Source organism: Gekko japonicus, unplaced genomic scaffold (genome assembly GCF_001447785.1).
Source record: "Gekko japonicus isolate JY-2015 unplaced genomic scaffold, Gekko_japonicus_V1.1 scaffold64, whole genome shotgun sequence".
Lineage (NCBI taxonomy): Eukaryota > Metazoa > Chordata > Lepidosauria > Squamata > Gekkonidae > Gekko > Gekko japonicus.
This window is the reverse complement of record NW_015170277.1, coordinates 949,118-966,587: the sequence shown is the minus strand read 5'-3', so window position 1 is coordinate 966,587 and position 17,470 is coordinate 949,118. Positions and strand designations below refer to the sequence as shown.

The 17,470-nt window shown below is 44.6% G+C and overlaps 1 protein-coding gene across 1 annotated transcript in view; it reads right to left on the bottom strand.

Annotated features, from left to right (window-relative positions):
- LOC107115877 (lysine-specific demethylase 2B-like) overlaps window positions 1-16,995 on the bottom strand; it is a 60,885-nt gene extending 43,890 nt beyond the window's left edge. The window contains exons 1-3 of the mRNA XM_015417649.1: window positions 16,971-16,995; window positions 15,200-15,256; window positions 13,640-13,686 (exon numbers count right to left, since the gene is read on the bottom strand). Coding sequence (XP_015273135.1) covers window positions 13,640-13,685 — 46 coding nt within the window. The 5' untranslated portion in view covers window position 13,686; window positions 15,200-15,256; window positions 16,971-16,995. The remainder of the gene's footprint in view (window positions 1-13,639; window positions 13,687-15,199; window positions 15,257-16,970) is intronic.
- Between the last annotated feature and the right edge of the window lie 475 nt (window positions 16,996-17,470).

Below are 17,470 nucleotides of genomic sequence, written 5' to 3'. Positions count from 1 at the left end.
GAGCTCTGCAGCTTACCTGGCTGCTTCTTGCTCTGACTGAGGGCTGCTGGGAGCAGGGGGTGGGGCTTGTTGCATGTGCCCACCCGCTGGGCTCTTTACTGCCGGAGCTCCGCTCCTGTGCGCTCCTGCAGGAAATGACCCCTGGGTAGTTCATACTAACCCTGCTTAGAGGGAACACTGGTTGCAACAGAGCCGGCTGAGACTGAATCCTAACAAAATGAAGGTTCTGTGGTTGGGGGGGGGGAGAGGCAGACGCTGGTTATGGATGCCGACTCCCGGCTCTTGACGGTGTGCCCTTAACACAGGCACCAACTGTCAGGCGCCTGGGTGTTATTCTGGATGCCTCCTTATCAATGGAGGCCCAGATCACAAATGTCGCCAGACCTACGTTGTTCTAGCTGCGCCAGGTCAGGTCAGGTCAGGTAACTGGCTCCTCCGCCTTCCCCGCCCCCCCCCCCCCCCCGGAGGGCTCCCATCAGGCCTGCAGTGGAACTGGCTGTCTCCTGCTGCTTCTTCCAGTTCCGCTGCTGCGTCATCGTAGGTTTGCAAGCTTACAGATACACACCAGAACAGCATACTCAAGATTGCAGCAGCACAGACATGTTGATGCAATAATTCAGAGCAAGAGGTGTCAGTTATCAGACACTGTTCAATAAGCAGAATATTGCAAGAGTGCTGATGTTTTAAGCATGTTTCTATTTTGTGTTTGTGTCCTTTATAAAGTTCATATCTCCGCTACCTGGCATTACATTTTATGATGCACGTGGCCCGGCCCAACAAGGTCTCATCTTATATCTGATCCGGCCCTCATAACAAATGAGTTTGACACCCCTGTTTTAGGTTACTTAATGTGTTCTACTGGATTCCTATTGTTTTATGTTTAACTAATCTATGTATATTTTATTGTTGTACATTGCTCTGAGCCCTGTTCCATGGGGAAGGGCGATTTAAGAATCTAATTTAATAAATAAATATATTGTGACATTTACTTGCCTAGCAAGAGGAATATCTGGCCCTGCTATAACTGAATATCAGGCTTTGCACAGGAAAAGCCCATCTGGGTCCATCTGCGGTAGGCCTCTCCCATTTTGGGAGGCCAGGCGGCAGACAGCGGAAAAGACCCCTGCTGTTTTCCCGATACTCCAACAGTCTTAACTCCGAAGGAGGCAAATTCATAAACAATGGCCCATTTCCAAGGATGGGGCCTGCGATGCTGGAATGGTGCCAAAGGGACCTCGGATGAGAAATGGGCTAAACGCAATACACCCTTCTCTTGGGATTCTCGAAGCTGTTTCGGAAACAACGGCAAGGACATCGCGTCCTTTACATCCGCAGAGGAGAACTCATGACGACACCCTGTTGGTCGATAAAGCGACAGCAATCCGAGCCTTCCTTTTTCTATGTGGCCTGAAACGTCCCAGTAAACAGTTTTATTTTTATTCCGCTCAGAATGACTTTCAGATGCAATCTTCAAAAAAACTGAACTTAAGCTACGGTGCAGAAGAAGGGTGAAGAAGAAGATGAAGAAGTGAAGAAGAAAGTGAAGAAGGTGGTGAAAAAGGAGAAGGGGAAGGGGAAGAGGAGGAGATTGGATTTATACCCCGCCCTTCACTTGGGAGTCTCAGAGCAGCATCCAGTCTCCTTCGCTTCCCTTCCCCTCCCCACAACAGACAGCCCGTGAGGTGGGTGGGGCTGAAAGAGCTCTTTCGAGCACTGCTCTTGAGAGAACAGCTCTGAAAGAACTTGTGACTGACCCAAGGTCACACCAGCAGCTGCATGTGGAGGAGCGGGGAATCAAACCTGGTTCTCCCAGATTAGAGTCTGCGCTCTTAACCACTACACCGACTGGCTCTCAAAAAGTCAGCCTCTACGTGGATGAACCTGGACAGCAGTGTTTTTCAAAAGGAGAGGTCCCCCAACGCACTCGTTGTTCTGTACATCAGCTACAGAAGGGCAAAAGAGCCCCCAAAACCAGACTTGCTTGCCATATCCAACACCTCCGGTGATTAACTGTAAGCAGCAAAGTTCTCTCAGAGCTGTCCTCGAAAGAGCAGTCCTCGAAAGAGCTCTCTCAGCCCCACCTACCTCACAGGGTGTCTGTTGTCGGGAGGGGGAGGGAAAGGAGATTGTAAGCTGCTCTGAGACTCCAAGTGAAGGGCGGGGTATAAATCCAATCTCCTCCTCTTCTTCAAGTTTCCAGGGCACACGTGGGGAATTGAACCCGGATTTCTTAGTGTGACACTTTAACCCAGGGGTGTCGAACTCATTTGTTACGAGGGCTAGATCTGACACAAATGAGACCTTGTTGGGCCAGGCCACGTGTGTCATAAAATGTAACGCCAGGTAGCGGAGATATAAACTTTATAAAGGACACAAACACAAAGGTTTTTTTTTTACTTAAAATAAAAACATGCTTAAAACATCAGCACTCTTGCAATATTTTGTTTAACAGTGTCTGATAGCTGACACCTCTTGCTCTGAATTATTGCATCAAAATGTCTGTGCTGTTGCAAACTTGAGTATGCTATTCAGGTATGTATCTGTAAGCTGCAGACCTACGAAGATGCAGCAGCAGCAAAACTGAAAGAAGCAGCAGGAGACAGCCAGTTCTACTGCGGGCCTGATAGAAGCCCTCCGGGAGCCTGATCTGGCCCCCGGGCCACATGTTTGACACCCCTGCTTTAGCCACTACACCACGCTGGCATACACAGAGCTTCCAATTGAGTCCACATGGCTACAAATCCCTACTTTTTCTGCTTCCAAAATGCATTTCTGGGATCTGCAGCCATCTGACATATTAATCCATGGCTAGTAACCTTTCTCTACATCACAGCACAGAGATGTTAAAGTTTCATAGGTAGCATTGCAGGATTTTTGTCACTCCAGTCAAGAAGGCCGCCAATGCTCACGCCAGTCTCTGCTTACAAGAACTGCAGCTACACGAAGGTCAGTTTCTAAATAGCTACTCACCCATAGAGCGTAAATATTGCTACCAGCTGACCGTGAAAGGTCACATATGCAAAGTGGAAAGTGTGTTGTTCTTCTTTTGATGTCCAACAAGTAATTAAGAACACGAGAAGTGCTGTCGTGGTTTAAGTGCGCGGACTCTAATTTGGGAGAACCGGGTTTGATTCCCCACTCCTCCACTTGCAGCTGCTGGATGACCTTGGGCAAGCCGTAGTCCTGTCAGAGTTGTTCTTGAAAGAGCAGTTCTGGAAAGAGCTCTCTCAGCCCCACCTCCCTCACAGGGTGTTTGTTGTGGGGAGGGGAGGGGAAGGGAAAGGAGTCTGTAAGCTGCTCTGAGACCCTGAGTGAACGGCGGGGTATAAATCCAATCTCCTCTTCTTCTAACCTAGTACAGGGTCCTGTTTGGCCTAGCAGCTAGCCCGATATCTCAGGGGCTACCCTCCTGTTGTTTTGTCTCTAGTATCCAATATTATAAGGTATACTGCCTTTGAACATGGATGCTCCATTTTAATACTCATACGTGCAAGGAATGGAGACAGAATGACCTGCGATGAGGATTTGTAGGCAGGCAAGCTAGTAACAGGGAGCTGCGGTGGCTCAAGTGATTAAGACGCTGAACTGCAGGCTGTGGAAGGTCAGTAGTTCAGCAGTTTGAGACCCGAGTGTGCCGCAAGACGGAGTGAGCTGTCTCTGGTTCCAGCTCCTGCCAACCTAGCAGTTCGAAAGCAAGAAATTGCAAGTAGATAAATAGGTACCACTTCGGTGGGAAGGGAACAGCGTTCCGTGCGCCTTGGTGTTTAGTCATGCCGGCCACATGACCACAGAAACGTCTTCGGAAAGCGCTGGCTTTTCGGCTTTGAAACGGAGATGAGCACCGCAACCCTAGAGTCGGATTCGAATGGCTTTCGAGCAAGGGAACCTTTACCTTTACCTTTTTTAAGCTAGTAAGAATATTTTTACATACATAAGTGCCATCAAGTCACAACCAAACAGGCTTCCAGGGAACATAGCAACCTGAGAAGGAGAACTTTCAGCCCTTTCTCGCTGTGGGGAGAATACCACCAGGAAAGGAGGAGGGTTACTTCTTTATCCTTACCCTCTCCCCCACGGGGGAGACCCAACTGACAGGTGAACCCATGGTGGGAGCTTGATAAGTCAGGTTTTTCTTTTTATTCCCTTTTTTCTAAACAAATCTGGATTCAGTCATCTTTGCAATATTTTGGACTCCTGGAACTACAGTATTTTGGATATCTTTGGATTCCCAGAACTGCGATTGTAATGGGAAAAACTGGCAGTCTTCCAGCAACATTTGAAGTCAGCTTCCAATATATCGTGGTAAGAGGGACCCTCTTCGAAAATTTACGGCTTTTCGAGCAAGGCTTATGATAAACTTTGATCTTTAATTACAGCGATTCAGCAAAAGATTTATGTAACCAGTTTCACAGAACTTTATTTCGGGCACAACGGCGCTTGGCTGCTTGCCAAGAAAATCTCAGCTTCAATAACAGAGTGAAAATAGTAAGTGAAGCTGTGTTTTTCCCTATTATTTACTCTGTGGAATATATAACTGGTTATTTTCATTTCTACTTTTACTTTCTTATCTTTTTTATTTTTTTTTTATTCTAAAGACAAACGTTTGTTTGAAGCGTTCAGTGTTTCGGCTGTGACGTGAGGCAGCGAGGATTAATAAAACTCTGTTTCCCCTGTCGGCTCATCAGAAAGACAAGACTTGTTTATTTTCCTCTGTTATATATTTTCCTATGTAGACGTGTGAAATTCTCAGAATGAAAAACAACATGATAACTACGGGGGGGTTTCCCCTGAAGACCTTAGATGAATCAGCGTATGGGGGGGGGGGGAAGGCAAAGAGGCTGCTTCCCCCCCCTTTATTTCCTTGTTGTTCCCCTTAGTTTTCCATTTGGCACCTCTTGCCCCTGCTTTACTAGGTTATAATTTTAATGGGGGAAAATTGTTCTGTTGGATAGACTGGTGTTTGCGATTTAATGATTACAAGATAAGCTACCTTTCTCATCTATACTGTATCTATTCAGAACATTCATTACTGGCTACGATTAGCCCTTTTTAATAAGAACGGAAAAAATATCATTTTTTATTCTAATGGACATATACTTTAGTTATTTAAATAGTATAAACTTTTATTGTTGTGCAGGGCTTTTTTTTGTAGAAAAAGCCCAGCAGGAACTTATTAGCATAACAGGCCACACCCAACAGCTAAAACGCATTAGCATATTAGGCCATACCCTGCCACCACAGCTCATTAGCATATTAGGCCGCAGCCCCGTGTTACCAAAAGTGTGGTCATCCAGCCACACCCACCTTTTGCTTCTTATTCTGTTTACCTTGTTTGTTGTCAAAACCCAGGGCCTTTTTTTGTAGCAGGGACTCCTTTGCATGTTATGCCACACACCCCTACTGCAGCCAATCCTAACGGGTTTCTGCTGTTGGGTGTAGCCTATTATGCTAATGAGTTCCTGCTAGGTGTGACCAACTCAGGAGCCAGCCGGAACTCCGTTCCTGTGCGTTCCTGCCCAAAAATAGCCCTGTTGTTGTGCATTTGATATGTGCATTGAAAACAGTATACGGGAATAATACATGGAAAGTGTGTACGATATTTTTTAAAAATAGAACAGCAAAAAGGGAAATGGCAGCAGGAGCTCATCAAAGAGACAAAGAAAAAAGGAGCACAGATGAAACAGGTGAGGACCAAAGAACTGAAGAAATGGTGGGGAAATTATCGCAAATATTGGTGCACCAAATGCAAGGAGGAGGAGGAGGAGATTGGATTTATATCCCAACCCTTCACTTGGGAGTCTCAGAGCGGCTTACAAACCCCTTTCCTTTCTCCTCCCCACGACAGACACCCTGTGAGATAGGTGGGGCTGAGAGAGCTCTTTCCAGAACTGCTTTTTCAAGGACAGCTCTGACAGAACTATGGCTTGCCCAAGGTCATCCAGCAGCTGCAAGCGGAGGAGTGGGGAATCAAACCCGGTTCTCCCAGATTAGAGCCCGTGCACTGAACTACTACACCAAACTCAAAAGACAATTCAAGATTCAGAGGAAAGAAACTTAAAGACTATCCAGAGTATTGAAAGAAATATCCAAGAATCTGAGTAAAGAACCCAGAAGAACATTCAAGAAGTATGGACTGGACTATCAGAAATTAGTTTAAAATTACAAGAACAAACATAAGAAATTGTAAAAATCAAAGAGAAGCAAAAAAATAATGACACACATTTTGAAAGGTAGGCTCTTCAGATTGAGAAAGCAGAATTGGTTGCGGGAAAAGAAGTGGAGATCTTTCAGGATTTTCCAACAAGTGTCACTGCCACAGGAAGTGGTGGCGGCCACAAGCATGGACGGCTTCAAAAGGGAACTGGATAAGCATATGGAGCAGAGGTCCATCAGTGGCTATTAGCCACAAGGTATAGATAGGGGCTCTTGGGCAAGTGATGCTCTGTCTTCTTGGTGCTTGGGGGGGTCAACAGTGGGAGGGCTTCTAATGTCCTGGCCCCACTGCTGGACCTCCTGATGGCCCCTGGTATTTCTGGCCACTGTGTGACACAGAGTGTTGGACTGGATGGGCCTTTGGCCTGATCCAACATTGGCGTCTCTTATGTTCTTATGTTCTTATGTGTTAAAGAAAAGACTTTGACTTTTTGAGATAGATTTTACAAAAGAAAAGAATAAAATATTGTTGGAAAATACCATTTGCAATAGAGAAGGAACAATAATCGCAGCAGGGGAACAAGCCAAGCAATTGGCTGAAGAATTACAAGCGGAGGGCTTACGTACAGGAACAGAAGGAGAATCTCCAGTTAATTCAAAGCAAAGTTCAGAGACCAAAAACTCCAAAAAAGAAACAAGCACAGAAAAGGATAAGTTGGACGTGGCAACAACATCAGGGCCGAATGGAAATATTAAAAATAGTATCAATACATATCAATGGACTGAATTCTCCTCCAAAACGCACAAAAAACTTCAACCAACTCAAAAACCAAAACACTGATATATTATGCCTACAAGAAACCCTTATAAAGAAGAAATTCGAACACATTTTAGACAATAAAAAATCAGACAAAGCATGTCTTGCTTCAGCACAAAATAAAAAATGTGGAGTAGCCATTTACATAAACGACCCACAATTAGAAGTGTTAGAAGAATTAAGAGACTCAGATGAAAGGTATCTAATTTGAAAATTAAACTCCCGGAAGGCTAAATATGCATTATTACCAATGCCATATGCACCAAGTGAGGCCAAAGTTAATTTTTTTGAGATTTTTTTCCAAACTATGCTAGGTTTCCAAATGAGGAAATAATGATTCTTGGAGATATGAATGGAGTACTAGACCTAAAAAAGACAGATCAAGGAATATTAAAGGTGGGAAATTATCTAAAAATGTACGTCACTATATGGAAATGCTGGAATTAGAAGACTCTCAGAGGACCAAGCATCCAAAGGGCAGACACTCTACTTTAGTTTTAGACAGACATCAAACATATCCAAGAATAGACATGTGTTGGATATCAAAAAGTTTGACAATGAATTTAGAAAAACTAGAGATTCAGCCGAAGTTATTAGAAGAGGTACAGAAAAAATTAAAATTTCTAAAACAAGAGAAAAAAAGAGTAATAACAGGTGTAAAGAAACGAGACCAAATTACATATGAAGAAAAAGAAATACAGGAACAATTTATTAGTGTTATCTCAGGATTATACAAAAAGAAGTTCTTTTCAGAAGAAAGAATAAAAGAAAATTTAAAAGACATCCAGATTGCAAAGTTTACATCAGAACATAGAAAAATATGAAATCGAACAATAAAATTTCAAGATCTTTCTCAAGCAATAAAAAACATTAAGGAGGATAAAGCTCCAGGACTGGACGAGTTGACAGCAATGTATTATAAACATCTTGAAGAAGTATTAATAATACTATTACAAAAAGCAGGGGTCTTGTTGTAGAAAAAGAGCTGCCGGAGCTTATTAGCATAACTCATTAGCATAACTTATTTGCATATGCCACGCCCCCTGACATCACCGGAAGTGACAGAAGGCCACACCCCCTGACATCACCAGAAGTGTGTCAGAAGGCCCGGCTACTTACCCTCCTGCTTCATCCTCATTCCCAAACGGAATGAGGATCGAAGCAGAGGGCGGGGTAAAGAAGGGGGCGGGGCTTCACCACGTGACCGCCCCGCCCCCTAGAGGTTCTCTTCCGGAGCTCCGTACCTGAGAGCTCCCCCCCGACTAGAGCCCTGACAAAAAGTTATGAATGAGATAAAGGAAAAAAAGACAATACCTCCAACATGGCAAGAGACATGTATAACGCTAATACATAAAGAGGGTGGCAATGCGTCGGTACCACAGTCTTATAGACCTATTTCTCTGTTTTGTTGTTGTTCAGTCGCACAGTCGAGTCCGACTCTTTGTGACCCCATGGACCAGCTCCCGCCAGGCCTCCCGTTCTTCCGCTGTCCTCTGAAGTTTGCTCAATTTCATGTTCGTTGCATCTATGACACTGTCTAACCATCTCATCCTTTGCCTCAATAATGGCAGAAAGATTAATAAAATGCACACCGAATTTAATACGCTCCAACCAGGGCTATTTTGGGCAGGAACGCACAGGAACAGAGTTCCGGCTGGCTTCAGAGTTGGCCACACCCACTACAGCCAAAACCTCTGCATGCGTGGCAACAGAGGGAAGGCCTGGAGACCGACACACACACCCCGGCGACTCCGAGGCGAGTGGGCCAGGGGGCCCCCTGGAAGGATCGGGGAGGCATTTAAATGCCTCCCTGTCTTCCACAGCCTGTCCAAGGGCCGGCTTGCCCGGGCAAGCCAAGGGAAGGCAGTTTAAACTGCCTCCCCTCCCCTCCAAGGGCCAGCTTGTCCGGGATCCCTGCAGCCGTGGGGCGCCCAGGCAAACCAAGGGAAGGCCGTTTAAACTGCCTCCCCTCCCAGGGCCGGCAGGTGCGGGGCGCCCAGGCAAGCTAAGATAAAGCATTGGGTGTGGCCTAATATGCTAATGAGCTGTACTGTCAGGGGTGTGGTCTATTATGCTAAAGAGTTCCTGCTGGGCTTTTTCCACCAAAAAAAGCCCTGGCTGCAACCAATCAGCTTTTGTACCAAAGAGATAATATACAATTTATAATAGATGCAATCAAATTTGTGAATAAGAAAGAAAGCAGAATTTCTATTTCTAGATGCAAAGAAAGCATTTGACAACTTAATATGGCCTTTCTTATTGAATGTATTACAAAATACGGGCTGTGTCCTGCATTTTGGAGTTGGATACACGGAATATACTCGACCCAAAAAGCAAAGATTTTCATTAATGGGAAACTAACAGAAGCAATTTCAATTGAAAAAGGAACACGTCAGGGATGTCCTTTATCCCCTTTGTTATTTATACTAGCACTACATATTTTAGCTATAAAGATTAGACAGGACGACAGAATTGAGAGAATAAAAGTGGATGATGCAGAGTTCAAATGAAACGTTACGCATACGACATGGTTCTAACAGTCCTGAATCCCCAGAAATTGTTACAATATGTAATTGAATCCGTGGGCACTCCATGAAATTGCTGAGCGGTCGGGTTAAAACGGATAAAAGGAAGTACTTCTTCACCCAAAGAGTGATTAACACTTGGAATTCACTGCCACAGGAAGTGGTGGCGGCTACAAGCATGGACGGCTTCAAAAGGGAATTAGATAAGCATATGGAGCAGAGGTCCATCAGTGGCTATTAGCCACAAGGTATAGATAGGGACTCTGGGGCAAGTGATGCTCTGTCATCTTGGTGCTTGGGGGGGGGGGGTTCAACAGTGGGAGGGCTTCTAATGTCCTGGCCCCACTGGTGGACCTCCTGATGGCACTGGTATTTCTGGCCACTGTGGGATACAGAGTGTTGGACTGGATGGGCCTTTGGCCTGATCCAACATTGGCATCTCTTATATTCTTATGTTCTTAACATACTGAAGAACTTGGCTATAAATCAAGCTATAAAATTAACAGAAATTAACACAACAAGAAGAAGAGATTATAAAAAGCACTAGGTGCTCAACAGCCACCAACCCTATTAAATATTTGGGAATAAACGGGACTGGGCAAAACTGTAATCTTTTAAAAAATAACTAAGAAAATTAGGAAATCGATTCATGCAGATTTATTAAAATGGAAAAAAAAATCTAAACATCTCATGGCTGGGAATGACCTTGACAATTAAAATGAATATGCTGCCAAAACTAAACTTTTTGTTCCAAATTTTACCCATAGATATAGAAGAGAGAATACTGAAAGAGTGACAAAGACAGATAGATGAATTTATATGGAATGGCAAAAAAACCCCAAGAAGAAGCTTCAAAATATTACAAGATGAGAAAAAGAGAGGAGGTTTAGCAGTTCCAAGTATAAAATTATATTACCAGGCAGCAGGTCTGGTCTGGATTGTAGACTGGATTAAAAACCCAAGGCCGCGAATAGTAAAATTAGAATCAGCAGATCTTGATGAAGACCTACGCAATTACTTATGGATTAAGAAATTGATTAAAAAGATTGTAACACAAGAAAGAAGTCACGTAATCAGGGACTTCTAGGAATATGGTTTACACACCAGAATGTATTGAGCCCCTCAAACTCTTTGCTTATGTCCCCGATAGATGCTCATTATTATAAGAATACAAGAAGTAAAAATGATCTTTTAACTTATGGAGTGATGGTAAACACTCCAGAAAAACAAGTCTTGGCAAGATATTAAAGATGACGGTCTAAACATTCAATGACTGATGCATTATCAATTAGTCTCAAGACTAAAGGAGCTCATGAGTTTCTGAGGTGGAGTTCTAAGGGGTGCGACTGAATTTGAGCAGCTGATTATAAAACAAAAAGAGCATTTACTACGATGGATATATAAGATTTTACTCCAGCTAAAAACAGAAGATGACCCAATGAAAAAAAATGTATGCTTCAGCAGATGCAAAGCTTTAAAGGACAGATATCTATGCAACAATGGGAATGACTATGGGGGGAAAGGTATCAAATTTACAGTCAGCCAAACACTAAGAGAAAATTGGTACGAAATGTTTTTCAGATGATATAAAACTCCAAAGGACATTTAGAAAGCACATTACACTACAAAGGAAAATGCTGGAAATGTCAAGACATAGACGGAACCTTCTTTCATATGTGGTGGACTTATAAAAAAGCAAAAAGTTATTGGAAAGAAATACACCGAAAAATGCAGAATATATTAAAGTTTAGATTCCCAGTGGAAGCCAAGAGCATGCTGTTAGGCAGTCTGCCTAACAAATTACCCAAAGTTTTAGAAGAACTATTCAAACACATGGTGACAGCAGCTAGAACTTATTTATTTATTTAGGGTTATAGCCCTCCCTCCCCACAGTGTAAGCTCAGAGCAGGTTCCAGCATATCGATCTGCAATTTATGCAGATTTACATTTAAAATCTGTAAAATCAATAAAAGCATCACATATTAAAACAACAGTGCCTCAATACTAAAACACTGTGGTCCCAGTCTGGCTTCTCGGATCTGTGATCACGGAAAGGGAGGCCGATCAAGTAGATGCCCGCTGCCTCAACTTCCACTTTGGAGGAAGCTTTGAGCTCACTGAGACTTTTTGCAGCGTTCATTGAAAATTTTGGATAAATATTTTGGTACTTGGCAACCTTGTGCTTGGAGATATCTGTTGAACTCCCCGAGGAAGACACTGAAACAGGAGGATATCTGGACCTCTGTTCGAGGAAGACTGAGCACTTATTCAAAATAGACTTAAAGGAGTCCTCCCTCTTAAAACTTTTGTCTAATTAAGAAGAAGAGAGAAGAGATTGGATTTATACTCTGCCCTTCACTACCCAAAGGTGTCTCAGAGCGGCTTACAAACTCCTTTCCCTCCCCCTCCCCACAACAGACACCCTGTGAGGTAGGTGGGGCTGAGAGAGCTCTGACAGTAACTGCTCTTTTTCAAGAACAGCTCTTATCAGAACTATGGCTTGCCCAAGGTCATCCAGCCAGGTGCAAGTGGAGGAGTGGGGAATCAAACCCAGTTCTCCCAGATTAGAGTTCGCGCACTTTAATCACTACACCAGGAGAACTGATATTAATAAAGGGGTTGTGCAATATCTTTTGTGATATATTAAGAGAAGACACTTAGATGTTTCGATATATGATTCTTTCTATGTATTAAGGCTTATACGATAAATAATATATGGTGAATAAATTATAAAAATATAAAACAAAAAATATATAAAAATTATTTGAGATATTTTATAATCGTCTGTAGCACGGTGTTTGCTGATTTTTGGTATTTCAACTAAAGGCCCGGCAGAAGAGCTCCATCTTGCAGGCCCTGTGGAACTGTAACAGGTCCCGCAGGGCCCTGATCTCATGAGGTAGCTCATTCCACCAGGCAGGGGCCAGGGCTGAAAAGGCCCTGATCCTGGCTGAGGCAAGTTGGGACATCCCTAGAGCCAGGGATTTACGCAGCAAAATGGAAACTAGATATCTGTCCATGTTTAGAAGAATGGGAAAATAAACTTGCTGAATATGCAGTAATGGCAAAATTAACAACCTATTTGAGAAACAGGTCTATTACGAAATTTGAGGAGAGATGGAGTGCGTATTATGCTAGCAGGAGACAAATTTAAAGTGAGAAAACATCATATACAAATATATGGTAATGAAATAGAAGTAGAATTAAAATCTGTTCCAAATATAAATGGGTTCCCTACATGAGATATACAATAGACTTTCTTTTACACCATGATATACTACTTATCTATTAAAGGTATATGTAGAAGTGGCGGAAATATGTTATGTTGAATATATAGTAATGATGCAACCAGTGCAGTCAAAATAAGATTGGTTATGAAGTTTGAAATTTAAAACTTAAATGATGAATACAACTGTATCCCCCACAGAAATAAAAATTACTGCATTTTTATAGATAATGCCTTAAAAATTACAGGAGATGAAAGGGAAATTATTCTCTGTCCTATACATTATGCACTACATGACTGTCTTCATCAAATGTAATTATTTTGTATAACCCATTTTTTATCATTTCCCCTTGTCTGTGCCGTCACTGTCTGAAATAATTATTTTTTAAAAGTCGCAAGCAAATTATGGCAACAAGGGGCTTTCAAGGCAAGTGAGGTGGTGGTTTGCCACTGCCTTCCTCTGCAGAGGCTTCCTTGGTGGTCTTCCTTGCAAGTACCAACCAGTGTTCCCTCTAAGCTGAGTTAATGTGAGCTACCTCACAGCTTTTTAGCCTCCAGCTCACACATTTTTGTCTTAACTCAAGAAGGACGGCTCCAGAGCAAAACTAATTAGTGCAGTAGCCAAATCACTCACTCACAACTTTCATGCCAGTAGTTCACAAAGTAGAATTTTTGCTCACAGGACTCCACAGCTTAGAGGGAGCATTAGCTCCTGAGATGCGATAAGAACAGGCCATATCGTGCCGGTTTCCCTCCCCAAGAATATTTTCAGACTAGTGTTTTTCGGGTGATGGTAATTTCGAAATTTCTGTAAAGTATGTGCAAGCATCCCAATGCTTTCGGATGTTTCTGCAACAGCGGCTCTCTCAAAAGCACAAGCTACACCATCGCTACATTTCAGCAAAGTTGAGAACTTACCCACGAGCAGCTTTACATCTCGCACTGTGAAATCTGAGTCTGGCATCCTGCAATTAGCAAAGGGTGGGGTGGGGTGGAGAGAATCACATTAAGTACTATCAGCAGATCAATTAGGACCTTGGAATTCAGGGAGCAGAGAACAGATGAGAGGAAATTACCGCAAGAAGTGCCGCCCCGGGGCATATACCGATCTTGCTCAGCATTCCATCTCCTGACAGGGACTGGCAAAATGCCACATGAAAGGGAAGAGGCAGAATGTGACAGGGGGACCTATCCCTTCTCATTAATTCCCCAAATCTGCCAGGGCCAAGAAGCAAATCGTCTCTGAACCCAGAAGCTGCAGTTCTGGCCAACAAGGCCACCCAGTTATAGATACCCCCCCTCCAATAATCATACTCAATCATGCATGGCCTTTTCAAAAACTGCTTTACGTTGCTGTGCTGTAGCAATGAGTTCCACAGGTCAACGGGAGAAGGAGTTCTTTTTTCCTCCCTGTCTTATACTGATCAGTTATTCCTCAACACGCTACACTACAGAATCCTTCTGTGCAGAGACTCAGCTCTGCTTTCAACGGCCATATAAATAACTGTGTGGCTTTGGAGCGGTGGGAGCAAAAGAAGAATTTGATAGTTCTCTTGATGATAATAAAACTCACATACAGGGTTGACACAGCCCTTTTTAGAAGAAGAGGACGAGATTGGATTTATACACCGCCCTTCACAACCCAGAGGAGTCTAAGAGTCCCCTCCCCACAACAGACACCCCTGTGAGGTAGGCGGGGCTGAGAGAGCTCTGACAGAAACGGCTCTTTTTCAAGAACAGCTGTGCCAGAACTATGGCTTGCTCAAGGTCATCCAGCAGCTGCAAGTGGAGGAATGGGGAATCAAACCTGGTTCTCCCAGGTTAGAGTCCGCGCACTTAACCACTACACCAAACTTAGCACATTCAAAGGGTTTCACGTTAATTTCTACAACAATAACTCAGCAGGGTAAGTTGGTATTAGCCTTATATCGCAAATGAGAGGCTGCCAGAGAAGACTGCCCAAGATCACTTAACAAGTTTGTGGCAGGGGGGAGACTGGAACCTGTGACTGCCTGAATCATAGCTCAGCCCCAAAACCTAAATCAGCTCTTAAGACAATGAAGATTTTTCTTCTAGATGCTGCAGAGGTAGGAGAAACCACACTTGTCAGAACTGCATACAAAGGATAATTCTTAAAAATTCAAGCAGGAGTCCAGTTTATAAATCACTGCTCTACCTACTGAAGAGCTTTCCACCGTAACTCTTGGAGGTGAACTAATTTCCAGTCCCTGTGCTAAAGAGGGCCCTCATTGATGAGGGGCCTCAGCTCTGGAGATTCGCCAAAGCCAGAGCTTGTGCGTCTTCCAGACGCAGCACAAGACATTGTTCAAGCTGGCTTTCGGCAGCTGGGGATGGGGCAGAATGTGTTGCTGAGCCCGTGAGAAAGGGCGGGCCATTGTTCCGATTTTTTTTTTAAAAAAAACAGATAGAATGAGACGTTAAGAGCACAGCCTTACTTAATTCCCAGTCCATCCTTACTTCGGAAGATGAGGGGGTTTCGGAGGGCTTCTCGCTGCACGTACTCAAAAGTGAAATCTGGTTGAAAAGGGAAAGGGAGAAAAGAAAACAGGGTCCTTTCAAGCCAGGCCTTTACAAGCAACTCTGTCTGTCTTTCTGCCTGCTGCCTACACAATTTGGCCACGATCAAACCCACCCACCCAGCTCTACTTCCGCACATCTTTATTACCGGATTTTTTAAAATTGTTAATCAACCAGATAATTTAAGAAACTGCCTCCTTATAAAGAAAATCAGCTGCAGAATTTATTTATTTTTTGAGCCCCCAGAGGGGATTTTTTAATTGATTTTTTTTAACACTACAAAAAACTACAACAGAAAAGGGGGAGGGGAAAACTACATATAAGGGAGAAAGTAAAGAACCCACTACTGACTAAAAACCCAAGAGAGGAGATCCTCACTAGCTTTCCCCCCCCCCATCCAAACTTATCCAAAGTTGACTAATCACCCCGCCTTTTAAACAATGAGTGAATGAACAAAATGGAAAGGAATTAAATGCAACTTCTGCATTGGCAAGAGTGAATTTTAAACAGCGGTGAAGGGAGCATGGATTCTTTCTTTTTTTACTGTAATAAGGATGAAACGGGGGGAATTAAAATTGCATTGCTTTGTAACAAAACAGAGTAGCTTTTAAATTTATTACACAACAAATGACCTTGTATTTCCTTCCATCTTTCATATACTTAGTTTCTTTCACAAATGCATTTTAATCCCGACCTTGCTGGTAGACACAATTCCTCTTCCAGATTTATCCTCACAACACCCCTGTACAGTAGGCTTCCCTGAAAGATGGGGGACTGGATTGAGCAATTATTTTCACCCTGGTGTCTCCCCATCACCAAAAAGGCAATTTCATTGAGGATTTTGGTAGCATATTATCTGAATGGTTGCATTTTATCTGAATGGGCTGATTGATCAAAAAGGCAGACAAATAAATCAAACCAAACTCCCTTTAACCAGCCTTAATTAAATCAATTTTTAAAAAACCTAATCCAAACTGCGCAAGGGACATTCAAGAGGGCAAAAAGATCACCCAAGAGGCCTAGCACCAAAGCGCATGGCTTCTGAAGAACAAAAAACGGTAGGAACCTAAGAATTAAGCAAAGGAAAATATGCTTCTAGGATATCATATCCGTTGGGGTTCGGAGCATGAAGGATAAAACCGGCTTTTTATACCTAGATACCTTTCACTCATCTCAGTGGATGGATCGCTTAACCCAATGATTTTATGCAAGTGATTATACAGGGGAAGAGTCCACCACATCGGGTGCAAAGGGCTACAGAAACCTCCAGATGGAACAAGGCACGGAAAGGCCTAGCCGGGGTCACCCGGAGGCAGGGAGAAGGCAGCCGGGAGAGACCTGCGATCCTAAGTCCAGCGCTCCCCCAGCTGCTGCTGCCGCCACCTCCGCTGCAGGCTCGCAAACGGGCTCTCCGAGGGGAAGGGGCAGAGCCTGCGCCCGGTTTGCCCAGCGCCCTTCCAGGCGGGAGAGGCAGCCGCAAGCCGGCAGAGGTTCCCAGGCCAGCGGAGCGCTCCGGGTGGGAATCCCCCCTCCAAGCCCAGCCTCCCTCTCCTCTCCCCTCCCGCCCGGCCCCGTGGCTTCGTCATCGGATCCCCTGGAACTCGGGATGCTGCTGCTGGCGGGAAATACGAACCTCGCCCGGCGAGGCGCACGTGGAAAGCCGTCGGAGAACCCGGGCCCCTTCCCTTCCCCGCCCGGCGCCCGCCCCTACCTTTCCCTTCCATGGGCCGGACGAAATCCCCGCGGTACATCTTGCTCCTCAGTTTCTCCTCCAGATTGAACCCCCGGATGCTGACGATCTCCTCCACGTCGGACAGGTCTTCGTTCTCGTCGTACAGCCGTCGCCCAATCGATCGCTGCAGGGCCCGGCGCGGGACAGGCGTGCGGAGAGAGAAGAGCGCCGTTGGAACGCGGCGAGGCAACCCGGGACACCCCCTCCCCACCCCTTCGATGGGCAGATATTCGGGGGTCGTGTGGCTGTTAAGGAGGCAGGCATTCCCAAACCCACCCGGATCCACAGACGCCGGGCCGGCCAGTTTTCAGACATCCCAGGCAGGGTTCTCCGCTAAAGGGGTGCTGCGTAAGAAGCTCCCGGATTCCCCAAAAACTGGGGAGCGGGAGGGCTTCCGATGTCAGCCCGCTCCGGGTCGCCGCTCCAGCCTCCTCCTCGGGCGGCCGGGCCAGAGTCCCAGGCGCGTGCGAAGGGGGGGG